Source organism: Nicotiana tomentosiformis, chromosome 11, assembly GCF_000390325.3.
Source record: "Nicotiana tomentosiformis chromosome 11, ASM39032v3, whole genome shotgun sequence".
NCBI classification, from domain to species: domain Eukaryota; kingdom Viridiplantae; phylum Streptophyta; class Magnoliopsida; order Solanales; family Solanaceae; genus Nicotiana; species Nicotiana tomentosiformis.
In genome coordinates, this window is record NC_090822.1 from 35083506 (window position 1) to 35110854 (window position 27349).

Here is a 27349-nt window from a genome sequence, read left to right on the forward strand (position 1 = left end):
CATGCACACAAAACCCTCACCACCTTTATTTGTGTCTTTGTCTTCCTCTCATATTATTTTCGTGACTCTCTTTATCTTTTTAACTTTCTTGTGTTTTTTTCCTCCTTAACAAAAATCAAAATGATTAGTGTACTACTTTTCATGCACATCTAATCACTGCCTCCAATTTCTCAGCTGCAACTTTAATTCCACATTATGATTATTTTCTCTACAACCGAAAAACAAAATATCAAAAAAGAAATTTTAACTGAAAGAACAAGTTTAAAGAAGAAGAAGAAGAATAAGAAGACGGTGGCCAGTGGTGGGTTCGGTGTATAGAGGATCTGAAATTGGTTATATTCTGTTAACTGCTGGAATTAATAAAGCAATTTTCATATGCACTTCATTTGTTTGATTTAATGTCTATTTGAATTGCTATTGTACTCTTCAATTTTGTAGTATTGTCATATATAATGGTTATGTAATATAAGGAAACAGTGTAATCTGTGTTTTTTGATAATCGTGGTGTCGGGCTAGTTTGCACGCACCTGTACTGATTCCACATGTATTTGGTGCCTGCCACCAGCACACATACGGATAACAATGAGAAGAAATCACTTAGTGTTTTTGACTCCGTTTAGATTTGAACATGAAAATCTCATGGTTCTCAACCTATTTCGTTGACCATTACGCCACACCCTTGGGGATGTAGCGGAATCTGTGTTGCTTGATTTATCCGCAGTAATTTGGGTTTCAGTCTATATAAGATGCTGAAGAGAGAGCTGCAAAAATAAAAGATGTTTCTTTTATGGTAAAGTAGCAATTCCATTGTAAAGTTTAGCTAAATCGTGAAAAGGGTTTGAGTTAAACTCACTTCTTTTAGGTGTTGTGGTAAGGATTTGGGTGGAGAGAATAAAATTGGTACTTATCATTTTTCTTTTGTGATTTTTGCCTTGAAAGGAGAATTAGTTCGTATTGGAATGAAATAGGTCTAAATAGAGCGGAGCAGGTATATAATTCATATAGCCAACTCCAATTACTTTGGGATTGCGGTGTAGCTTATCGATTGATATTCTTTTGTGATTTAAGAATTTTATTATCATTTACCTTTTCCAATTGTGATTGCTTTGTCTAGAATTTATTTTCTTTTGCCTTTTTCAGTTGTGATTGCTTTGTCTCATATTAACAGTCTCCACAAAATAGAAGTCTGAGCTAAAAGAACACCTGCTGTGAGATATGAGATATCCCAACTAAAGCTTGATTGTCATTTCTTTAGATGTTGGAGAATATTTGAATTGGTAGTTGTAGAATCTCTAGCGGATGATAGTAGGCAGTGATGCGTATGATAATCTGAATGTGCGCTGAGTTCCCTTTTTCTTTATGCAGTATATATTGGAGACGCATACATATTGGTAGTAGCACGAGCAGTGGCAGATGATTATTAGATAATGATGAGCATGATATCCTGGAAGTTGCATTCATGGATACGCCTGAAAATAAGAAGCTCAATGAGATAGTTGACATAGTAAAATCATGGATCCCGAGAAGGACAGAGCAGGTGAGTGTGTCCAGGGATTTCTGGATGCCCGACCAGAGCTGTAGGGTATGCTACGAGTGCGACTCTCAGTTTACTGTATTTAACCGCAGGCATCATTGCCGTCTCTGTGGCCGAGTTTTCTGTGCCAAATGTGCATCAAACTCTGTTCCTGTCCCAAATGAGGAGCCCAAGGCTGGCCGGGAAGATGGAGACAGGATAAGGGTTTGTAACTTCTGTTTTAAGCAGTGGCAGCAGGGGTTAGCCACAGTTGATAGTAGGATGAACCTTTCTAGTCCAGGCCTCAGCCCATCTCCTTCTACCACAAGTTTGGCCAGCAACCAGTCGGGCTGTACTTGTAACAGTGGTAGCAGTGGTAGTTCAACTGTTTACCCTACCGGGCCATATCAGCATGTAACATGCAGCTCATGCCAAAGCGCTTCTCAATCAGCTCAGATGGGTCCTGCAGGTCTCAAGCAAGACCAAGAAACAGCTCTGGGGAATCCAGATTTTGGTCATTTTGTCTCTTGCTACAGGTATCTATTATTAGTGTCATATGTACAGACAAACAACATGTATAAACAGGATTTCATTTCCTTTACGCCCCTCTTGCTAGTTTGCTGACACATAAAAATTGCATAATCGCTGCAATCTTTCCCTCCCGAGACCCCCCACCCTCCCCAGATCCCACTTGTGGGACTAAACTGGTTTTGTTGTTGTTGTAATTGCTGCAATCTTATTTAATATATGATCAAAATCATAATTTGCATGTTGCTAGATCTACATATGAACAGAAAGCTTTTAGCTGATCTTTCTATGTGATCCTGGATTAAGAAACCATCTATATTACAGTGCTTCAATTAATAGAAGATACTTTTTCAAGGTTCTTTAACAATTTTTACTTTTTTGATTTATGGCCCTTCTATTAGTGCTTTGATTTATTGTCTGTCCATTTGTGAGTTGTAAAGCCTCACTGCTTTAGAATAACTTTCAGTATTTAGTTGCTGATTGTTGCTATGTAAAGAATTTCTGGGATAATAGTTGATTGGTAAACTTGATCAAAGGTATTCTCTAGCTAAGCAAATTTAAACCCCAGTTGGTAAATCCAACAGGTCTTGATCTGGTAAACCTAACAAAGAATAAGAAACTTAATGTCGCCCCATTGTTGCTATATTTAGAGCTGGATATGAGCTGAATCACACCAGCTTTATAGGTTTGAACTTGGTTTAGCATATATACAAGGCTCGAATCGAGCTTAACCTTGTTTGGATTAAGTTTTTACGAGCTCAATCTCGACCTCCGCTCGGTTCTTTTGTATAGCAACTAAGCTCGAACTCGTTCATATAATTAGTTGGGATCAAGTCATTTAGATAAATTAGAAATAGGATTTTATTTATGCCATGTCAACACCAGATCATAGGTGTGACATCAGATGACTGAAGATTTTAAAATGATGGGATAGACCTATATGACTTGGACGAAGTATGTCTGGAAAGACGTACAGTTTTTTAAAATTTATGTGGACTTAGCAAAGAACAAAATATATTGGAAGCAAAATATCCTTAAAGGCAACACCAACTACTTGAAATTTAGGTTAGTCGTTGTAAGCACACTTGCATTAGGTCAAGTGTTTGAAAGAGTTTTTAAAGCTTGAATGCAGATTCTATGAAAATGTAAGGATATGTCTAAGATTTAGAGGATCCCTAGTTTTAGATAATCTTAGGACACATTGTGGAGTAGTGCAATGAATGTGTCCAATTGGAGCTCATCAGATATTAAGGATGTATATAGCTGACCGCAACTAGTTTGAGATTGAGGGTTAAATGTTGTTGTTGTTGTCGTCATTCGATTTATGCCGTATAGGCAAATAACTCAGTTAAAAAACTATATTCGAGAGCTAAAGGAGAAAATCTGTGTGTGCCCCCGGTGGTGGGGGTGGTGCTAAGGTTTACTTGCTGCTGGTTTCACCGGAGAAAATGATGAGGAATAGAATTTCTAGAAAAAGAGAACTAGAGAAAGCAAAGTTCGCCAGATAAGGAAGGGAGAATCTGATAGCCATATGGCCTAGGTTAGTAGGAGCTGTGGCCTGTGGAGGTCACTGGTGATGTTGAAGGCGGTTAATTGAAATAATGATGATGAAATGGAGGAGGAGAGAAAAGAGCCCCGGTGGTCGCGGTTTGGAGTTCGAAAGACCGGAAGGGTTGACAAATTGGAAACACTAAAATGGAAAGTATCCTGAGTTTTCGCGAGTATTAAATGGGTTGAGCTTTTGCAAGTTTGTTCTGTTTGATAAACTTTAACATGGATCCTTTTTTTGCCTTGATATACATGTGTTGAGAGGGTGTGACATGCGTATAGGTTCTTAATGCAGGTTGTTCAAAATACACTAAAATTAGCCAAAAACTGAAACTGTACTGAACACTTGTGAGTGACCCATATCGGATATGGTTATGTACCTTAGTCCGTGTACTAAAGACCCATAACGGCATATTTGGATCGTGACCAAGGTTTTTTTTTCCTTGCGGCTCTGCCTTGTCTACAAGTTTAAGGATTTTTGGGAGGGGAGAGCTATATTTTATGAGGAGCACCCTCTGAGTTGCAGGTTTGATTATCTTGTATGGACCAAGTATGTATAGTATTATCATGACAGATAGATGAGACACTTGAAATCAGACCTATACTTTACCTGCTCTTATGTATAATTTCATGTATTATTTCTAGGCAAATATCATCTATTCAGTGTATGTTTCAATTAGCTATCTTACTTAGCATTGCTATGGCAGGAGTGATGATGAGGATGATAATTATGGTGTTTGTGGATCACATTCGGAGCCAAGGCACTTTACTCCACCAGATGTCTATTATGGTGCTTTCAACTACAAGGAGATGAATAATATTTGTGGACCAAGCAACAACCAACCTGCTGAAATTGAATCAAATAGTGTAAATTCTTCATTATTGGCAGAGAAAAGTGAATGGCATAACTCAGAAGGGATGAAAGAGCTTGGGAATGAAGCAGATACTTGTATCAATGGTATCGAGCATGAAGGTCCTCCTCCTAATGATGTGAATGATACAGATAATGCACCTGTTGACTTTGAGAATAGTTATTTACTCTGGTTGCCACCAGAGCCAGAAACAGAGGAGGATGACAGAGAATCTCTTTTATTTGACGAGGATGATGGTGGTGGTGAAGAAGCCCCAGGGGAGTGGGGTTACATGGATTCATCGTGCAACTTAGCTGGTGGAGAGTACCATAGTAGGTATAGGTCAACCGAAGAGCATAGAAATGCCATGAAAAATGTAGTTGATGGACATTTTAAAGCTTTGATTGTGCAGCTTTTGCTAGTTGAAAAAATTCGTCCAGCTGAGGAGGATAATAAAGAGAGTTGGTCGGAGATAATCACATCTTTATCCTGGGAAGCTGCTACACTCCTAAAGCCTGACATGAGTCAAAATGGAGGAATGGATCCTTGTGGATATGTGAAGATTAAATGCATTGCCTGTGGACATCGTAGAGAAAGGTTTTTCTACATCAGATTATATGGCTTTTCTATTATGACCTAAACTAAACTTTCTCATATACCTTCTTTTCATCTTCTCTGTATAAGAATTACAAATAAACCTAACTTTCGACACCTAAACAAAATGTTCATGTTGTGTATCGTTGCAGCTCAATTGTTGTTCCCCCTGCATTCAAATTTGATACTTGGCTTATTTTAGTTATTGACTTCAGTTTGTCTTTGATTAGACTCCTATTCTGTGCTGCGATTACTTCTGATTGTCAACTGAGAAAGCACGGGAGAAAATATTATTGATTAATATTCTATGTTTACAATAAACCCTATTTATATGTGTACATAACCCATAACCTACTCCTATTACATAAGGGACTAGGACTAATTACATACATTCACATAACTATTCTAACACTCCCCCTCAAGCTGGTGCATATAAATCATATGTACCGAGCTTGTTACATACGTAGTTAATACGAGGACCAGTTGGGGACTTGGTGAAAATATCTGCAAGTTGATCATTCGACTTTACAAACTTTGTAGTAATATCTCCCGAGAATATTTTTTCTCTAAAAAAGGGACATCAATCTCAATGTGTTTAGTTCTCTCATGGAACACTGGATTTGACGCAATATGAAGAATAGCTTGATTATCACACACAAGTCCCATTTGACTAATCTCACCAAATTTCAACTTCTTGAGCAACTGTTTGATCCAAATTAACTCACATGTCGCCATAGCCATTGCTCGATATTCTGCTTCTGCACTAGACCGAGCAACCACATTCTGTTTCTTGCTCTTACAAGACACCAAATTTCCTCCTACTAAGACACAATATCCAGACGTAGAACGTCTATCAAAAGTGATCCTACCCAATCAGCATCTGAGTATCCAACGATCTGCTCATGGCCTCGATCCTCAAACAATAAGCCTTTGCCTGGAGTTGATTTTATATACCGAAGAATGCGGACAACTGCATCCCAATGACTATCACATTAGTCAAGGAGAATCCATAAACTGACTCACAACACTCACAGGAAAGGAAATTCAGGTCTAGTCACTGTGAGGTAATTTAATTTACCAACTAACCGCCTATATCTTGCAGGATCGCGAAGTTTAGAATTCAGATCCATCGGAGTGTCAACAGGTCTACAACCTGTCATTCCTGTCTCCTCAAGAATATCTAAGGCATACTTCCGTTGTGAGATCACAATACCTGAGCTAAACCTAGCGACTTCAATACCAAGAAAATACTTTAATCTGCCCAGATCCTTAGTCGACAAGAGTGGGTTGCTCTAGTGGTGAGCACCCTCCACTTCCAACCAAGAGGTTGTGAGTTCGAGTCACTCCAAGAGCAAGGTGGGGAGTTCTTGGAGGGAGGGAGCCGAAGGTCTATCGGAAACAGTCTCTCTACCCTAGGGTAGGGGTAAGGTCTGTGTACACACTACCCTCCCCATACCCCACTAGTGGGATTATACTGGGTTGTTGTTGTTGTTGTTGCTGCTGCCCAGGTCCTTAGTCTGAAAGTGCTGAAAGAGATGTTGCTTCAACTTACTAATACCATCCTGATCATTGCCGGTAATAACAATATCGTCAACATAAACGACCAGATTTCGATAAAATACAGAGTGATCAGCTTCACTACGAGTCATGCCAAACTCCTGAATAACTGTGCTGAACTTACCAAACCAGGCTCGAGGAGACTGCTTTAGACCATAGAGGGACCGGCGCAACCGACATACAAGGCCACTAGACTCCCCCTGAGCAACAAAACCAGGTGGTTGCTCTATATAAACCTCATCCTCAAGGTCACCGTGAAGAAAAACATTCTTAATGTCCAACTGATAGAGAGGCCAATGGCGAACAACAGTCATGGATAGAAAAAGGCGGATTGATGCTATTTTAGCCACGGGAGAGAAAGTATCACTGTAATCGAGTCCAAATATCTGAGTATACCCTTTGGCAACAAGACGGGCCTTGAGTCGATCAACCTGGCCATCTGGACCAACTTTGACTGCATACATCCAACGACAACCAACAGTCGATTTACCCGAAGGAAGAGGAACAAGTTCCCAAGTACCACTCATATATAAAGCAGACATCTCGTCAATCATAGCCTGTCGCCAACCGGGATGAGACAGTGCTTCACCTGTAGACTTAGGGATGGAAACAAAGGACAAAGATGACACAAATGCACAATGGGATGATGACAGACGATGGTAACTTAAACCGACATAATAGGGATTAGGATTAAGTGTGGACCGTATACCTTTTCGTAGTGCAATCGGTTGATTAAGAGGAGACAAGTCCGCAGTATTAGCAAGGTTAGGTGCAGGATGTGAATCAGCTGGGCCTGATGCTAGGTGCGGACGACGATGATAAGTCAGGAGTGGTGGAGCTCTAGAAGGTTGAACTGGACTAGGTGGTGGCGCTGGAGCTATAGTTGGTGGAACTGGACTCGGTGGTGGCATTGGACTCGGTGGTGGCACTGGAGCTATAGGTGGTGGAGCTGCAACTGGAGCTGTAGGTGGTGGAGCTGCAACTGGAGCTGGAGGTGGTGGAGCTGCAACTGGAGCTATGGAGAAAGATGAATGGGAGATAGTGACTGAATCTCCAAAAGACGGAACTGGTAGCAACTCAGAAATATCTAAGTGATTAACTGGACCTGTGAAATATGATTGGGTTCCAAAGAAGGTAACATCAGAAGACATAAGAAACCGCTGGAGGTCAGGAGAATAACATCGATATCCCTTTTGCGTTCTCCAGTAACCCAGAAATATGCACTTAAGAGCACGAGGAGCTAACTTATCGTTTCCTGGAGTAAGGTCATGAATAAAACACGTACTCCCAAAGACACGGAGTGGAAGGGAGGTAAGTGGGGAAACAAGACAGAGAATGGAACTTGATTCTGGATAGCTGAAGATGGCATACGATTAATAAGATAGCAAGATGTAAGAACTGCATCCCACCCAAAACGCAGCGGAACATGAGATTGTATGAGTAGGGTACGAGAATAAGATTTCTATTCTTTCTTTCAGCTACCCCATTTTGTTGGGATGTGTACGGACAAGATGTTTGATAAATAATCCCATGGGAGTTCATAAACTGCTGAAATGGGGAAGACAAATACTCTAGGGCATTATCACTACGAAATGTGCGGATAGAAACCCCAAATTGATTTTGAATTTTAGCGTGGAAGGTCTGAAAAATAGAAAACAACTCAGATTGATTTTTCATCAAAAATATCCAAGTGCACCTGGAATAATCATCAATGAAACTGACAAAGTAGCGGAATTCCAAGGTAGAACTCACCCGACTAGGACCCCAAACATCTGAATGGACTAAAGTAAAAGGTGACTGCTCGATTATCAAGACGCCGCGGGATATGGGAGCGGGTATGCTTATCGAGCTGACATGACTCACACTCTAGAGTGGACAAGTGAGATAAGCCAGGTACCATTTTCTGAAGTTTTGACAAACTAGGATGTCCCAACTGTTTATGTAATAAATTTGGTGAATCAGTAACGAGACAAGTTATTGAAGGAAGACAAGGATAAGGTAATAAAGTCCATCCGATTCACGTCTGGTACCAATGATCCGCCCTGTACTGCGTTCCGGTATAAAAACAAGGTCATCAAGAAATAAAACAACATATTTAAGTGATTTGGCTAAGCGACTAACGACTATTAGATTAAAAGGACTACCGGGAACATAAAGAACTGAGTCTAAAGGTAAGGAAAGAAGTGAACTTGCTTGACCTATTGCAGTTGCCATGGTTTGAGACCCATTGGTCATTGTGACTATTGGAAGAGATTGAGAATATGAAATATTGGTGAAAAGAGATTTGTTACCAGAAATATGATCAGATGCACCTGAATCAATGACCCAAGACTCAGAAGTTGAAGATTGGGAGGCACAAGTCATGCTACTATCTGTTGGAACAACGGAGGCTAATCCTGAAGATGTCTGTTTACGTGCTTTGTACTGAAGGAACTCAATATAATCCGGTAAAGAAACCATCTGGATTGGATTCAATGAATTGGATCCAACGGATTGTGAGGTAAAGACTTCTTATACGAACGCCATTATAATATTGGGCCGAAAAAACACAAATTTTCTGGAAATCACTGTTCTCGCCGGAAAAACTCATTGTTCACGCCGGAAAAATATCAAAGTGCTCGGAATAAAAAGAAAACAGTATGGGCCTGGTCGGAATTACTAGAAGATTAGACTGTCCTGAAGAAATTTTCGAAAAAGATGGCCGGAAAACTGTTCACGCGCCGGCTCGTGGGTCTGACGCGCCGCCGGCGTCAGAAGCTCTGGAGGCGCGTGAGAGCGCGCGGATGGGGTTCTGCCGGGGTGGTTTTCTGGGGTTTGGTCGCCTGAGAAATCCGCACCTGCTGGTGGTGTTATTTTTCGTAAAAAACCCACCGGAGAAGGGATTTAGTAAAAAACCAGCCTGAAAGTCACCGGAAAAAGGCACAGTGACTGTCCCGGACTCGCTGGTAACTGCACAACGGGGATTTCTCACTAGTTGCTCTAATACCATGTGAGAAGCACGGGAAAAAATATTATTGATTAATATTCTATGTTACAATAAGCCCTATTTATATGTGTACATAACACATAACCTACTCCTATTACATAGGGGACTAGGACTAATTACATACATTCATATAACTATTCTAACATCAACCAAATAACTGCAGGCTCCATGATGCAGGAATCAGATTTTCGAGTTGCTTGTTTTTTTGCTTGCACAGATTCTATGTGATGTGTTTAAATTGGTGCTAAATGTTAATTTTTCCAGCAGGAGCAATCCTATTGAATGATTCTTTCACTTGGTTTCTGGCATCATTGTGCTTTATTTTTCCATTAAATTATTGCTCATACTATGAAAGTTTTCTGAAGTTTATTTTCCTTCTGCTGATAAAATTCTCCTTTATGCTATTTATTAGTATGGCGGTTAAAGGCATTGTTTGTAAGAAAAATGTGGCGCACCGGCGAATGACCTCAAAAATAGATAAGCCTAGACTCCTAATTCTTGGAGGAGCACTGGAATATCAACGGGTGGCTAACCATTTGTCAAGTTTTGACACTTTATTGCAGCAGGTTTTCACTCAATCCAATTCTTTATTGATAATTTTTAGTTACTTGATAGGACAAGGAAATGCAATTCTGCTCCCAGACTGCAGGATCTTTTTCGTGTTCAGCACCTGGTTGTCGTTTTATCTCTTAGCTATACCTCCTTATCACTCTTTGTCCTTCTCTAGACATTTTTCAAGTTCGTATATAGATTAAGTTTTTGTGCAAAATGCACCATCTCTCTTGTTCTTTTTCCTTGCACATCAACTCAAACTAATAGTTCTATCTACTTAATAAAACTGTAGAAGCCTTTGCCTCATAGAAAAGGTTTGAATTGGTTTTATATCATATACTGACCATGAAAACAAAATTAACGACTGAAATACATGGATAAAATAATGGCTGGTCCATGATATGTAATTGTTTCCTTTAAGATTCTGAAGTGAACTACAAGCTGGGGCAATCTAATATGTACAATATCATTGCTATTGCTTTGGAGAGATTTTTGAGTTTCTAGGATCCATTTCCTGTACATTTATTTTTGATTGTTCAAGGAAGTATAATGATTTCAGCAACACGTAAGTGCTGTCAAAATTTACCATTTCCTGTACATTTATTTGCTGGGTAGTACTTTAAATTTGGGAAATTTTTAGATTTGGTTAGTCATTTTTTTGGTTGGGCTGGAAGGAGGAAGAGTTTCTTGAGGGGGGAGAAAGAGTGGAAAGGTAAGAGGTATTTTCCCTTGTTTGATTAGCAAGTAAAAGATAAGTGAAGGTAAAAGTGGAGGGTTATACTTCCTTTCTTCATCAATCTTTTGATCCTTCCAGAATCGGACAAAAAGGAAGAAGCAAATGTATACTAGTTCCTTTCCAGCTAGTACTGAAAAACCGAAAGGGACTATAAGATACATCCCTTGGTGGAAGAAACTCACAAAGTCTCCCCCTCATTTTCGAGTTAAACGGAGTATTAGACCTAAATTTGTATCTTCTAGGCCAATGTGTATTGTCAATCAGTTTATTCTATTTTTGACAAGAAGTTGCAATTGTATCTGTTGTAACATAGAAAACTATGGTCTGTGCTGATGGAAGATCTTGGACTGACTGCAGACTGGGGAGGTAATAAGTATGGGGAAGTTGGGGAATGAGAAGGACGAGGAAACGAGAGGATGTAACAGGGGAAGCTGGTTAGTGAGTCTATGATGGTTGAGGGGGTAGGCTCAAGGAGGTCTCTTCTATGTGCAAGTGTTTCAGTATTGTACTTCACGATTTTCTATAAATTCTGTTATATTCAAGTTCTGTTTGATTCTGTATCAGTTTATTCTGGTTTTGTTTTCCTTTTCGTCAAAATAGTAGACTGGTTCTTGTGATGACTTTTACAATGTACTTTCTTAGTATTCACTGGATAATACAATAGATGCCAACAACAACAACAACATACCCAGTGTAATACAATAGAGACCATAGGGAGAAAATATTTTTTCAAGGGAGTAACTGAAATGATAATTAGGGGCTACGCCGCTACGGTGCCCTTTACGCTCATTGGAGGTGTTTCTTTGGTTTCTCGTAAGCTGGAATACTCTAACTTCTTGTTATCCATGGTATTGAGAAAGGCATATTAGGGAGGCCCAATTGCATTATTTGGTTCATTACTTTTACTTGGATTCACATTGTTTGGTTCATAACTTTTACTTGGATCATTCTTTCTTCTAGGAAATGGACCATCTAAAGATGGCTGTTGCAAAGATTGATGCTCATCATCCAAGCATTCTGTTAGTAGAGAAGTCTGTATCTCGATTTGCGCAGGAATACCTGCTTGCGAAAGACATATCTCTGGTTCTCAATGTGAAGCGGTCACTTTTAGAGCGTATTGCCCGTTGTACAGGTGCACAAGTAGTCCCTTCAATTGATAATCTTACAACGCCGAAGTTAGGGTACTGTGATTCGTTCCATGTTGATAAGTTCGTAGAAGAGCATGGTAGTGCTGGGCAAGCTGGAAAAAAATTGACAAAGACCTTGATGTTTTTCGAGGGATGCCCAAAGCCATTTGGTTGTACGGTAAGTCACATGTTTAATGGCTTGTTCAGTTGTATGATAGCTGGAGCATGAAATAAATCTGAATTGTGTGGCATACTACATTCTACAAGTTTAGTTTACACCCAATTTCTTTATGGTCGACATGGTTATATTTCTTCTTTGTAGCTTTAACAACTAATAACCAAAACTATTCTTAGTTGAAAATTCTGATAAGGAAGAAAGAATAATCCTTTGGTATAACATACTCATTGGTACGATATGGTATTAAAGTTGACGTCTTGTCTCAATGTTTAAATAAACTTGCTATGAATATGATTTGTTCATCAAGCAGTATGTAAATTATTATGCTCAAAATTATTCAACTTCGGCTTTAGACATGTTCGCTATAGCTTATAGGTACTGTTTATGCATGATCTTAGAAAATGTGAATGTTGCTCCTATGCTGGTGGGAGGTAGCGCAAACTGTCCCGACGCTACCAACATTTTAAAAAAAAAGGAAATGTTTTACCTATCATTCTGTAATTTAACAGTTTCCTGGTGCAAGTGTCAGAAGTGCGGAAAGCTGATCTCCTCTTTTTGTTGGTGGTGGGTCTCAGATTTTGCTCAAGGGCGCCAACGGGGATGATTTGAAGAAGATAAAACGTGTTATCCAGTATGGAGTTTTTGCTGCTTATCACCTGGCTCTGGAGACATCTTTTCTTGCTGATGAAGGTGCTTCCTTGCCAGAGCTCCCTTTGAAGTCCCCAATTAAAGTTGCATTGCCTGATAAACCATCAACTATTCAAAGATCCATTTCTATGATTCCTGGTTTCTCTCTACCCATAGCCCAGAGACCGCTCGATCACCATTGCCTTGGCATGTCATCTCATTCCTCAACCAACATGTTGTCTGGTATCACATCATCATCCAACAATGCTCCACTGCTTGTTGAACAGTCAAGTTTCCCTGAAGGTTCTAACTCATTAGCTAGTGCTACAACGGCCTCAAATAAGGTAGACCTTTCTGATTGTCTTAATTCCTCACATCATTCAAGGCTTCAGTTCTCAGATCAAGCTGACGAGAGGAATAAAATGGCTTCAAATGACCCTCATGAAGAATCTCCACTGGACAGAGGTGAAGTTGCAGGAAATGATTATATACCGAATTTTCCTAGCAATGCTTTGAGAGATGCTGGTAGCCTTTCTCATGTTGTGGAAATTTTACGCACTACTCACACTTCAGAATTGGTGCTACCGGAATTTGATAATAGTTACTTTGAGGAATTAGGCTCATCGAAGCAAGAGTTTCCTTCCTCATCTTCCGATCAGCAGAGTATTTTAGTGTCCCATTCAACACGCTGTGTTTGGAAAGGAACTGTTTGCGAGCGCGCTCATATTTCTCGAATAAAATACTATGGACTCTCTGATATGCCTTTGGGCCGTTTTTTACGGGACCAGCTGTTTGCTCAGGTAATATCTCTCTTCCTCTTTTAAAGTTACACTCGATACATTCTTTGCATGCGTGGTTTATTCTGGTACTTTTTTCTGATATATGTTATACATTTACCAGAATTATAGGTGTCCCTCATGTGAAATGCCGCCAGAGGCACATGTTCATTGCTATACTCATCGGCAAGGCAGCCTCACAATTTCTGTAAAGAACCTACCTGAACGTATCTTGCCAGGAGAACGGGAAGGAAAGATATGGATGTGGCACAGGTGTCTGCGATGTCCTCGGACCAATGGTTTCCCTCCTCCAACCAGGAGGGTATTGATGTCTGATGCTGCTTGGGGATTGTCATTTGGGAAATTTTTGGAACTCAGTTTTTCAAATCATGCAGCAGCGAGCAGGGTCGCAAGTTGTGGTCATCTTCTTCACCGAGAATGTCTCCGGTTCTATGGGTATGCTGTTTCCTATATGGCATTTTTATGCATTAACTTTTCACACTGGGATTATAATGCCTTCACCTAACTTTAATTTTCTTTAATCAACTACTGAATATCATGTAAACTGTAAAGTATCCAGAGACAGAAACCTGAAGCATCAGAAAAATTATCATGAAGTCACCTGGGATGCATTTCCTCAATATGGTTAAAGTTGGTATCTGTAATCAAGTACTTTTTTCAAATAAACAGTCTCACATAAAGTAGTGGGACTATTACCTTATACATTGTTAAATTCAGTGCCTAACCCCACTCTATGTGAGAGTTTGTTGACTTGAATTGAATACTATAGCCCTGCTGCTAAAGCTACTGATGTCAAACTTCCTTCTACGATGAGGTGTAATCATTTTGTTTACTATTTCTTGGTCTGAGAGGTCCTTAATATTGCATGGGTCCTTAGCTTTTAGTGGTTTGCATGAATACTCTGATGATGTAGCTCATCAGCATGCATCAGCTATCCTGACGGCTTAATGGTTGGTTTTACTGAATCATTTTTGGTCGTTCCCCAATGTTTTTGTGACGTAGAATTCACATTGGGGGCTTCTTGTGTTGCTCTCTGACTGAGCATGTGATGCTATTTCTTCTTGCCCTTGATTGAATTACATCATACTAAGAGAGAACATTACAGCAACACGATGCTCCCAGAAAACTTGGCAACTGGATAAGTTGCACAAAAAATAATAACATCGCGGAAAAGGCCTATATTAGGAAAATCTTACAGGTGTATGATTTTCTTGTCAGTTTTACTACTGTTGCACTTGCAGTTCTTCAATGATGATGTTTCCCTGCTCTGGGTTAATATTCTCAGTTGGTGTTGTGTTGTCTTGTGCACGATTGTGGTTATGGTGCATGTATAATTAACCGGTGTTGCTGGTCCAATATTTTTTATTTTTATTTTTTATCCACTAAGTTTTCTTTTCTTTTTCTTGTTGCCCAAGCAATGGTTTGTTCTGCACTTGATATTTGGTTTTGTTGCCTCAGGTTTGGGACAATGGTAGCTTGTTTTCGATATGCTCCTATTGATGTTTATTCTGTATTTCTCCCACCTCCAAAGCTTGAATTTAGCCATGATAATCACGAGTGGATTCAGAAAGAAGGTGATGAGGTATAGTTGGACTGAATTCTTGCCTCAATTTGTTACCTCTATGTTTCGTTTTTTTTTTCTTTTTTTCTTCTGATGTACTTATTTTCTCCAAGAGAAGGTGCACAGAAGGGCTAATGCTTTGTTTGCTGAGGTGTCCAAAGCTCTTCATGCAAAGTTGGAAAAATTTTCTGTTGATAGTAGCTTGAAAGCACCGAATATAAGTGAGCAGATTGCAGAGATGGAAGAAATATTAGAGAAGGAGAAAACTGTGTTTGAGGTGATTCTTTTATTTTCCCCTCCTGTTGTTTAGATACTAACTTGTGTCATCTGCATTGTCGGTGAGGTATAAACAAATTTGTCAGTATGGCTGAGCGAGAAGATAGATATGGTTACCTTTTTGATGTTCAACTGTTTCTAAAGATGACAGCCCAAGTAATTTCTCTCTGTATGGTGTGGATAACATGTCTCAAACCTTTGACATTTTAGGACTGAGAATTTTGGTGAAGTATGTGTTTAAAATTCAGAGGTGCGTTCTCTCACTCTAAGATATGTGAAAATTAATGCAGCAACGAATTGGAGAAGAAAGAAATAATCAGGGTTCTCTAATAAGAAGTAGCAGTAGAAAAAGAATATGAGAGGAGCTAACCCTTAGTGTAGCAACTAGAAAAAAGTTTTTCCAGCCCGATTAGAGGAGGAAAAAAGAAAAAGACGTGTCTTCCCTAAGCAAGACGGTAAAAAAACAAGAAAGACTTAGAGTACATAAGACCTGTCATGGGCGGCTTTCCAACCATGCCCCATGACCCCTTGGATGCGCCCCGTGGCGTCCTGGCCAGCCTCCCAACGCCCGTCGCCACGGTCGGCCCCGTGGTCTCGGCAGCTCCAAGTGACAAGCGCGCATGTGCCTCTGTCGCCCCACCGATAGCCATCGCCAGCGCCCAGCCACAGGCAAAAGCCAACAGCGCCGCGCGCGCAGACAATGCCGCGCGCGCAGACCCTGATGCTAAAGACAAAGTTGCTGCCAACGGACTTGCTGCTGCTTTGTAGAAGACTAAGTCCTTTTCATTGTAAATATAGAGTAGTTTTGCTGCATTTTCTTTAAGTGTGATTTTTCAGCTTTCATAGGTCTAGTCATGTAACTTTGGTTTATTTTTTTAAGCATTATTAAGGGGGACCAAGCAATCAAAACTTTCAAGCAAGCAAACAATTCTCTGTACTGGTGTCTCTCCCCCCCGACACCGTCTTGTTTTCTGTAATAGCTTTCATTCAATGCAATCAAGCTTTCTTTCATTCTCAATTCTCTTTTCTGCTCTCTTTCAATTGCTCATGACATTGGTTTTCCCGTACGGCACTGACAATCTAGTCTAGCGTATGGAGGGGACCTCAGTTGGCGGACAGCAACCGTACTGACATCGGTTGCCTAGCCTTACGTCGCCCTTCCAAGGAACTTCAGGAAGGCGCCGCGTAACAGTTGGTATCAGAGCCTAGGCTCGACATCGGACGAGGGATTACATTGCAATTACCACCATTTCTGACCATGGTGAATTATGGGGATCGCATCGCGACCCTTGAGGGAACGGTTGACGCATTACGGCCCATCGTGGAAATGGTGCCCGATCTAAAGACCAGCCTAGTGCAAAGGTTGGACGACCTGGACCGCAGACTCGTCCAGGCCGAAGTTGACATAGAAAACATCAGTCGCGACTCTGAAGGAGACCGGCAAACAGCAGCCACAGAGGCAGTTGAAATTTTTGGTAAATTTGAGGTCCTCCAGCAGGAGCGTGCCGAGGATTTGGCCAACAGGGACCAAGAGGCAGACAGGGTGACTGCCATGCAACAAACCATAGACAACTTGACAGGCCAGCTCAATGTTGTCAATGCTGCTTTACAAGGCCTACTTCGAGGAGGCGGAAACCAATTTGGGGGTGGTGTGAACCTCGCCCCCATGGCACAAAAGCTGAAAATTCCTGAGCCAAAGCCATACAGTGGAGCTCGGAATGCCAAAGAAGTGGAAAATTTCATTTTCGACATCGAGCAATACTTCGATGCCGTGGGAAGCCTGGAAGAAGCTAAGAAGGTAGCAACTGCTGCCATGTATCTTCAGGGTGATGCCAAACTCTGGTGGCGGGTGAAGTACGAAGCCATCAAGGCAGGTGAAGATGCCCTCGACACATGGGCGGAACTGAAGGCAGCCATACGCCTACAGTTCTTCCCCGAAAATGTTGAGTACAATGCCAGGAGAAAGTTGCGGGAGCTCCGCCAGACCAAATCAGTGCGAGATTACGTGCGGGAATTCTCCGCGCTCATGCTGAACATCCGTGACATGGGGGACAAAGACAAACTCTTCACCTTCCTGGAAGGGTTGAAACCTTATGCCCGGATGGAGTTGCAGAGACAAAGGGTAGACACGTTGCCTAAGGCAATCCAAGCAGCAGAGTGCCTTGGGGATTACCAAGTGGAAGCCCGGAAGGATAGGCCTCAACAGCCTGTCCGAGGAGGATACAAAGGGGGCCAACCAAACACTAGTGGCCCTAGCAGAAGTGGAGGAGACCGGAGTGCACCCAAATCCAAGGCTCCCTCTTCCAGCAGTACTAGTGCTGCATCTAACAACAATGATCGGGGAGGAAGCCCCCCTCAGGATGTCGTCATTGCGGCGGACCACATTGGAATAATGAATGTCCACATGCACAGATGAACGCCCATCAAGCTTTTGAGGATGGGACGGATGACGACGCCGATGATGCGGACCAGACCGAGCCAGTAGGTGCATTCAATGCAATTGTTGGCTCCATTTCTGAGCCCTTAGCGGGAACCAGTGCCGGTATCCGCAAGAAGAAGGACCCCTGTCCAATTGCCAGGAAAGGAAATAAGAAGGCGAATTTGAGGACTCCTCCTCATCAAGAGAGGACCCTAATGTTCGTTGACATGAAGGTAAATGGCAAGCCCATTCGGGCAATGATAGACACGGGTGCCACCCACAACTACTTAGCCTCGACTCAGGTGGAGCGTCTTGGACTAGTTGTAGGAAAGGGCAAAGGTCGTGTGAAGGCTATCAACTCACCACCTCAACCAGTGGGTGGAATAGCCAAAGAAGTACCAGTGAAGCTTGGCCCTTATGAAGGAAAGTTCAACCTGCGCGTAGTGATCATAGATGACTTTGAGTTAATAGTGGGGTTGGAATTCCTGAGACAGACCAATACCATGCCCGCACCGTATGCAGACATGCTACTGATGATGGGGGCAAATGGGGCCAAGCCTTGCATTATTCCGTGCATTCCCATGAAGATGGCAGCCGAGAACATCTCGGCCTTGCAGTTAAAGAAGGGGTAAAAAGACATGAACCCACGTTCCTGGCTACCCTCCGCATGGAAGATATAGAACGCTCCTCGGGTCCCATTCCTGCACCCGTGAAGGAGTTACTTCTGGAATTTGAAGACATCATGCCACAAGACATGCCAAAGCGTCTTCCGCCTAGGCGAACTGTGGACTATGAGATTGAGTTGGTGCCGGGTGCGAAGCCACCTGCCCGGGCGCCATACAGAATGTCACAACCCGAACTCACCGAGCTTCGGAGATAATTGACGGAAATGCTAGACACAGGGATCATTGTGCCCTCCAAGTCCCCATACGGGTCCCCTGTGCTATTCCAAAAGAAACATGATGGTAGTTTACGACTCTGCGTGGATTACTGAGCTCTAAACAAAATCACCGTGAGAAACAAGTACCCTATTCCGCTAATGGCAGACTTGTTTGATAGACTGGGTGGTGCGACGGTATTCACCAAAATAGACCTGAGGACAGGTTATTGGCAAGTTCGGATTGCAGATGGTGATGAGCACAAGACGACCTGTGTGACAAGATATGGGTCGTACGACTTCCTGGTTATGCCCTTTGGCTTGACTAACGCGCCAGCCACATTTTGCACCTTGATGAACCAAGTCTTCCGAGAATACATTGATGAATTCGTCGTGGTTTATTTGGATGACATTGTGGTATATAGCCAGACACTAGAAGAACACCTGGAGCATTTGCGGAAGGTCCTAGCCCGATTACGGGAGCACGAATTATATGCGAAGCTATCCAAGTGCTCCTTTGCTCAGAAACAAATTGACTTCCTCGGACATGTCATCGAGGAAGGGAGGATCAAGATGGACCAGCAGAAGATTCAGGCCATTACAGAATGGCCGCCTCCTAAGGATATACATGCCTTGAGGTCGTTCCTTGGCCTATGCAACTTCTATCGGCGGTTTGTGAAAAGTTACTCCCTCATTGCAGTGCCGCTGACAGAACTTCTCAAGAAGGCCACCCCGTGGGATTGGGGCCCCAAGCGGGCAGAGGCCTTCGACGCATTGAAGATGGCTATGTCTAGTAGCCTAATCTTGGCCCTCCCTGACTTGGCCAAGCCATTCGAAGTGCAAACGGATGCCTCCGACTATGCACTTGGTGGAGTATTGCTACAAGAAGGGCATCCCGTAGCGTACGAGAGCCGGAAACTGAAGGATGCAGAGCGGCGCTATGCCGCCCATGAGAAAGAATTATTGGCTGTCGTTCATTGCTTACGCCTTTGGAGGCATTATCTACTGGGAGCCCCATTCGTGGTCAAGACAGACAACACAGCCGTTAGCCATTTCATGACCCAGCCAAAGCTGAATGGACGACAGGCTAGGTGGCAGGAACTCCTAGCGGAATTTCACTTCAACCTGGAGTACCGAAGTGGAAAGACCAATCATGTTGCTGATGCACTCAGTCGGAGAGCTGATCTAGCATCGATGTGTGTACTCGCCGCCCTAAAGGGAAGCGAAGTAACCACCACCATAAAAGACCAGATACAGGATCTACTCATCAAGGATCCTGCTGCACAGTATTTGGTTGATTTGGTAGGACAGGGCAAGACTCGCCAGTTCTACACCGAAGATGGGTTCCTGAAGGTGAAAGGGAACCGACTTTATGTTCCTAAAGGAGGAGATCTGCGACGGACTCTTCTTGCAGAATGCCACGATACTTTGTGGGCCGGTCATCCCGGCGAGGAACGCACCATGGCATTACTTCGCCGTGCATATTATTGGCCTCAAATGGTCGATGACGTCGCTCAGTATGTGAAGACTTGTCTAGTATGCCAAAAAGATAAGTCAGACCGCTTGACGCAGGCAGGGCTCTTGGAACCACTAGCTGTACCAAAAAGACCTTGGGAAAGCGTTTCCATGGACTTCATCACCGGATTGCCCAAGGTCGGAGATCTCACAACTATCTTGGTTGTGGTGGATCGGTTTTCCAAGTATGCTACCTTTATAGTAGCCCCACAATATATATCAGCAGAAGATACAGCTCGACTATTCTTCTCTCATGTCGTCAAATATTGGGGCTTACCTAAAGACATTGTTAGTGATCGCGACTCACGCTTCACTAGCAATTTTTGGACCCAACTCTTTAAGTGCCTCGGGTCAAAATTGAGTCATAGCTCAAGTTTTCATCCGCAATCTGATGGCCAGACGGAGCGATTCAATGGCATGCTAGAGGAATATCTCCGGCACTTTGTGACCGGATCGCAGAAGAATTGGGTGAAGCTTCTGGATGCTGCTCAACTGTGTTTCAATTCACAAAAGAGCTCAAGTACCAACAAAAGCGCTTTTGAAATTGTTACCGGACAGCAACCGCTACTCCCACACACAGTGAACGCACCAAACATGTCAAAATCTCCTCGGGCTGCTAGCTTCTCAAAAGAATGGAAGCAAAATTTGGAGATAGTGCGGAGCTATCTTGTCAAAGCCCAAAAGCGGATGAAGAGGCATGCTGATCAGAATCGCCGCTTTGTGAAATACCAGGTGGGAGACAAAGTGATGGTCAAAATCCCAAAGCGGTACTTATTTGCAGGGGTCCATGACCCTCGCCTATTGCAAAAATATATTGGACCCTTGTCCATTGAAATGCGCATTGGGAAAGTTGCATACCGAGTGGATACCCCAGCTTGGTGAAAAATCCATCCTGTTTTCCATGTCAGTCTCCTGAAACCTTTTCGGGAAGATATGGAGGATCCTTCACGAAGCCAACTCACAATACCAAGTATTCGAGGCCCCAATTCAACCGGGAAAAGGCGTGCTGAAGCTATTCTTGATGATCGAGTGATTCACGCCTCAAGAAAAGATCACCAGGAGTTCTTGGTGAAATGGCAGGGATGTGATGCAGAGGAGAATACTTGGGAGAGGGGAACAAACCTCAAAGCCTACAAGAGCCTGATTGATGATTACCTTGCAAGGAAGGCGCCGAGGACGTCGCCAACTCAGGTGGGGGAGAATGTCATGGGCGGCTTTCCAACCATGCCCCATGACCCCTTGGACGCGCCCCGTGGCGTCCTGGCCAGCCTCCCAACGCCCGTCGCCACGGTCGGCCCCGTGGTCTCGGCAGCTCCAAGTGACAAGCGCGCATGTGCCTCTGTCGCCCCACCGATAGCCATCGCCAGCGCCCAGCCACAGGCAAAAGCCAACAGCGCCGCGCGCGCAGACAATGCCGCGCGCGCAGACCCTGATGCTAAAGACAAAGTTGCTGCCAACGGACTTGCTGCTGCTTTGTAGAAGACTAAGTCCTTTTCATTGTAAATATAGAGTAGTTTTGCTGCATTTTCTTTAAGTGTGATTTTTCAGCTTTCATAGGTCTAGTCATGTAACTTTGGTTTATTTTTTTAAGCATTATTAAGGGGGACCAAGCAATCAAAACTTTCAAGCAAGCAAACAATTCTCTGTACTGGTGTCTCTCCCCCCCGACACCGTCTTGTTTTCTGTAATAGCTTTCATTCAATGCAATCAAGCTTTCTTTCATTCTCAATTCTCTTTTCTGCTCTCTTTCAATTGCTCATGACATTGGTTTTCCCGTACGGCACTGACAATCTAGTCTAGCGTACGGAGGGGACCTCAGTTGGCGGACAGCAACCGTACTGACATCGGTTGCCTAGCCTTACGTCGCCCTTCCAAGGAATTTCAGGAAGGCGCCGCGTAATAGACCATATGAGACAGAGAGGGAAACAAGGTGTATTGATTGAAGAGAGACATCAATCTCAAGATGAACATGTGTCCCTAGTAAGTACTGAAAGGAGCTTTCCGTACTAACTGAGAGATCGACTTTGGTAACTCCATTATCCATATGCTTAATCCTTTGACTAGGCGGTCAACCCAGAAGTTGGGAGAAAACCTTCCAATATGTGTGATATAGAACCCTTCCTTTGATAGGTTTCCTCACGCTTTGCCTCACACCTCTTCCTCTTGAGCCATTGAGACCATACACCATACAACTCTTAGGGCTAGGTCCTTGAACTTACCCCCTCCGCCGAGGCAATTAGGAACTCCTTCAACTGGTGGACTGTTCCTCAGGGCTGCATTTCAATCACTGCTGTTAATTCGCTCAGTAGATTTACTGATTTGGAAGCTTTAGTGTAAAGGGCACCATCACTCGAAATAGAACTCTTTCGTCTAATTGAAAGTGTGACTGATGGTATTTGTCATTAAGGCATCAGACCTCGAGAATCCTTCCCTTCTGAACAGAAAGGGCAGGTCTTTTATTTCTTCTGTTTACACTTTCCATACGTTGCTTCAAATGACTTTGACTTGTTTCTTACTGGTGTCCACGTTGTTCTAGGGATTATTATGCAAGGCACTTAGTGGGGAAGTCAAAGTTGGTCAGCCTGCAGTTGACATCCTTGAGATAAATCGACTGAGAAGGCAGTTGGTTTTTCATGCTTATCTATGGGACAGACGCTTGATACATCTTTCCAGTTCTCATGGTAAAAATTCCCAAACTCAGGGCAGTTTGACACCACAACTGAAGGAGAAGTGCTTCAGCTCTAGCGAGGAACTTTCTGAAAGGAATGCAATTCCGAGACCTGGCAAAAGCTTAGGTAGCTATGATTCAGTTCTTCAGTATGGGAAGACTGAAATAACATCAAATGAAGGAAGGCACAATCAGATTCCTGATGGGGTTCATGAACGATTGAATATTGATGAGAACTTAACCCATGGGAAAGACACTCAGGCTACAGGAGATGGAAATGTACTGGAACCTGGAAAAAATGTCACACGTGTACTTTCAGATGGAAAGTTCCCTTCTGTGGAAAGTTTATCTGACACTCTTGATGCTGCATGGACTGGTGAAGGCCACCTGGCTATTAAGGAGCATAACAGTGCATTTCCAGATTCTTTCCTTGTAGATTCTTCTGCTTTGACTGGAGTTACAGCAAACTCAGATGTCGAAAGGTCTATGTGTGGCAAAAGTGGGGCTGTAACATCTCATTTATCTGCAAAGTCTGACAATGCGGACTACTTGACCTGGTCAACGGCACATTTTTCAAATTTCTATCGATACTTCAACAAGAATATCACATCAAATCCACAATTTATTGGTAAATTGGACGAGCATAATCCTGTTTATATCTCGTCGTTTAGCGAATTGCTACATCAAGGTGGTGCCAGGCTGCTGATGGCTGTTGGTGTTAATGACATTGTTGTTCCAGTTTATGATGATGAGCCAACAAGTATTATCTCATATGCACTTGTGTCACCAGATTACCACAATCAAATGTCAGATGAACCTCAAAATCTGAAAGAAAATCACAAATCTTCAGCTTCTCTGCCGTTTCTGGATTCATTAAATTTACTTTCACATTCGTCTGTGGATGAAGTAGTTTCGAACTCTCCAAGAAGTTTCGGATTTACAGATGAAAGCATGTCATCGAGTTTTAGTTCTCGCAACTCAAACATGGATCCACCTGCATATATTAATGCTTTGCATGCCCGAATATCTTTCTCAGATGATGGACCTCTGGGAAAGGTCAAGTACACAGTCACCTGTTATTATGCAAAGCATTTTGAGACCTTAAGAAAGTCTTGTTGCCCCTATGAATTAGACTTCATACGGTCCCTTTGCCGATGTAAAAAATGGGGTGCACAGGGTGGCAAGAGCAATGTTTTCTTTGCCAAAACCTTGGACGACCGATTTATCATCAAGCAGGTAACAAAGACAGAGTTGGAGTCATTTATCAAGTTTGCACCAGCTTACTTTAAGTATTTATCTGAATCAATAGCTAGTGGGAGCCCAACTTGCTTGGCAAAGATTTTGGGGATCTACCAGGTATCATTTTCTGTATATTATTTCTATTTAACCAAAGTCACTGCTATAGTCGGTATTTCAGCTTTCTGATATCTGTGTGCTGTGGAGCAACTTTTATTTCGATGAATCAGTCTAGGTTTGTAACTAAGGTTGTATCTGTGGGTCACTATATCTCCATTTGACCTCCCTGAAGCAAACATTTATTGTCAAAATATTTGAAGAATTTGTAAAATTATCTTTGTTAAGCCTCTCATTTTAAATTTATGTGGACCTAATTTCTTGATAGAGCTAACTTCTCCAACATAGTCAGTCTTGTGCTTTAGAGGTGCTCCTCGCTGTACCGTAAAAGAAATTAAAAGGTTCCCATAAAGGTCATTTAAATTGGTTCACCGGGACAGATGTAACTTCTGTACTTTGGTCTTCCCTTAAAAGATTCTCTGAAATTTATTTTCTTCTCCAATCTTTAACAGCATTTCGGTAGTTATACGTGTTCATTTTTCCCCCTTAATACTTTTTCCCATGATGCTCACTTCGTTTTTCAATTATTATTTTTAGGTTGCATCAAAGCATCTCAAAGGGGGGAAAGAATCAAGAATGGATGTGCTTGTTATGGAAAATCTTCTTTTTAAGCGCAACATCACTAAACTGTATGACCTCAAAGGGTCTTCTCGATCACGCTATAATCCAGATTCAAGTGGAAGTAACAAAGTTTTACTTGATCAGAACTTAATTGAAGCAATGCCAACTTCTCCGATTTTTGTGGGAACGAAGGCTAAGCGGCTGCTGCAGAGAGCTGTGTGGAATGATACTTCATTTCTAGCGGTAAGCTTTGAAACAGAATCCTATCATGACTAGTTACTTTGTTGCATTGTGTTCTATACATCGTTCTGCATTTCTTAATTCTGTCTGGTGTTACTAGTTTATCATTTCTACTCCAGTAAAGATCAAATAAGATGATTGCTGGGACGCCTCCCTGTTCTCTCTCTTCACCATACCCCTTATCTTTGCGTTGCTTTCTTATTGTTTCTCCCTTCTTTTGCAAGATGCACTTGACTTTGTCGCTGCAGTAGTTCTCTTATTTATTTTAGTACGTTCTCCAAGCGTTTCTTTGTTAGTCAATGCCAGCCAGCATCAAGTATATGTTGAAGTCTCCAAAGTGCGACTTCATGCTCTTCAAACACAATTATTAAATGCAGAGCGTTTTCCAGTCCCTGGTCTGCTATTTTGATACAGTTACCATTTTGCAGTCAATAGATGTGATGGATTACTCATTACTAGTCGGAGTGGATGAGGAAAAGCATGAACTGGTGCTCGGTATTATTGATTTCATGAGACAGTATACATGGGACAAACATCTTGAGACGTGGGTAAAGGCTTCAGGCATTCTAGGTGGGCCAAAGAATTCATCCCCAACAGTGATTTCTCCAAAGCAATACAAAACGAGATTCAGGAAAGCAATGTCGACATACTTTCTGATGGTGCCAGATCAATGGTCTTCATCAACAGGCATTTCTAGTGGATCCCAAGCCAATCTATGCGAAGTGTCAAGTGGGCCTACATGAAGTGATCCTTAAATATCAGTTCAGAAAATTTTCAAGATATTTGCCCCGACCGGTCTTGGTATAATTCTACTCAACCTTTCTTATGCATGAGTTTTGTATATTTTGTGAAGGAACATGTTGGATAATTGCTTCATAGTAGTTTTTTTTTTGTTTGTTCAAAGCAGTACTACAGGAAGTTACTTCCACACCAAGAATCTCTATTTTTTGGCAGTTCTGCAACTGTAGTCTAAGCTCTTGTACAGACAATAGTGTTTCTTCTTTTTCTTTCTCCCTATGATTTGAGATGAAGAAAGGGTCTCCAGTGGATTGTCCGAGGAACATATCGCACCGCACCCCCTCCCCCAGGTTGGTTTTCTAGTTTTCAGGAACTTGATACGTCCATTTTGATGCTCAATGGAAGTGCTTGGTATATTCATGTGCTTCAATGAGAATGAGAGGGTTTGACAACGGCTGTTATGGTAGCAGTAAGAAGGAATAGAATTTTATCTAGAAGCTGTCCTAAAATTAGATGCCATTCGAAATTTGTACACGCTTGAGATATATAAACTCCCTCTTCAAAGAGTATTTCTTATTGGGATTCTTGCCCTATTCCTATTTTGCGCCCTTTGCTTGAATCAGTTATGTCTTCTCTACTTGCAATATATTCAGAAACTATTCAACGGTGTTGTTCCCCACTCGAGAAAATCCGGGGGCTTCATGGTACTGATGCAATAGAGCTTCTGCAGATTTTACATTTGCATCTGTACTTGCTGTATCTTATGTAGCAAACGGAGAGATAGAAATGCGCTACTGTGCAGAATAGATTACAATTAGTTTCTAATAGTGAATGCCCGTTCAAAGTCATTTCTTTAACGGTTATCTTGGTGTATTTTTGGTTGTGAATATTTATTTGGTCATATCTTTAATTGTTATCTTGGTGAATTTCTGGTAGTGAATACTCGTTCAAAGGTCATATATTTAATGTTATCGTAGTGAATTTCTATTTTAATTGTTATCTCAGGGAATTTCTACCTTAATTGTATTACGGAAAAGGGCCAAAACTACCCCTGAACTATCAGAATTGGCAAATTTGCCCTCCTATTGAGCCAAAATTGTCCCTACTGTTAAATTTTTAGCTCAAACCTACCCTTAAAACTAAAACTAGCAGGCCAAACTAATTAAAAATATTATAAATTTTAATGACGTGTCTCATTCTTATTGGACGAATTTAAACCCCACTCGAAATCTATTAAACCCACCCGTATAACCTCTGACCCATTGGATCAATCCGACCCAAAACTGGTGTAGCTAATTGTCGGTTCTGTCTTTACGAATTGGTTTTAGATTCATGTCTATTTGTTTGAAATCTGCTGCGTCAACCTTCAATTTCACGATATTTTACTACTTTGCTTATTTGTTACTTTGTTGAAAACGTAGGAAATGCATCTAGTTTAAATAACTTTTGTTAGGTACTCAAACAGAGTATAATTGTTGCAAACTCAAATAGGTTACTATATTCAGTGTCTTAATTAAACCTTAATTCCCTGGCACGACACAAAAGAG

The 27349-nt window shown here is 42.0% G+C and overlaps 1 protein-coding gene across 3 annotated transcripts; it reads left to right on the forward strand.

The window, feature by feature from the left end:
* The first annotated feature begins 39 nt into the window (after window positions 1-39).
* On the forward strand, window positions 40-26650 carry LOC104103436 (1-phosphatidylinositol-3-phosphate 5-kinase FAB1B-like). 3 transcript variants are annotated; one of them, XM_070187958.1, is made up of 13 exons: window positions 40-332; window positions 1366-2049; window positions 4297-5037; window positions 9990-10143; window positions 11826-12170; window positions 12746-13597; window positions 13698-14029; window positions 15053-15176; window positions 15274-15432; window positions 22779-24266; window positions 24801-25067; window positions 25493-25865; window positions 25972-26650. In XM_070187958.1, the coding sequence occupies exons 2-12, from the start codon at window positions 1460-1462 to the stop codon at window positions 25805-25807; spliced, it is 5367 nt and encodes a 1788-aa protein (XP_070044059.1). In that variant the 5' UTR covers window positions 40-332; window positions 1366-1459; the 3' UTR covers window positions 25808-25865; window positions 25972-26650. The 3 variants fall into 3 exon arrangements, with proteins under 3 accessions (XP_070044059.1, XP_070044060.1, XP_070044061.1); XM_070187959.1 differs by having other exon boundaries at window positions 40-301; XM_070187960.1 differs by lacking the exon at window positions 40-332 and having other exon boundaries at window positions 1367-1537; window positions 1627-2049.
* Window positions 26651-27349: the final 699 nt, after the last annotated feature.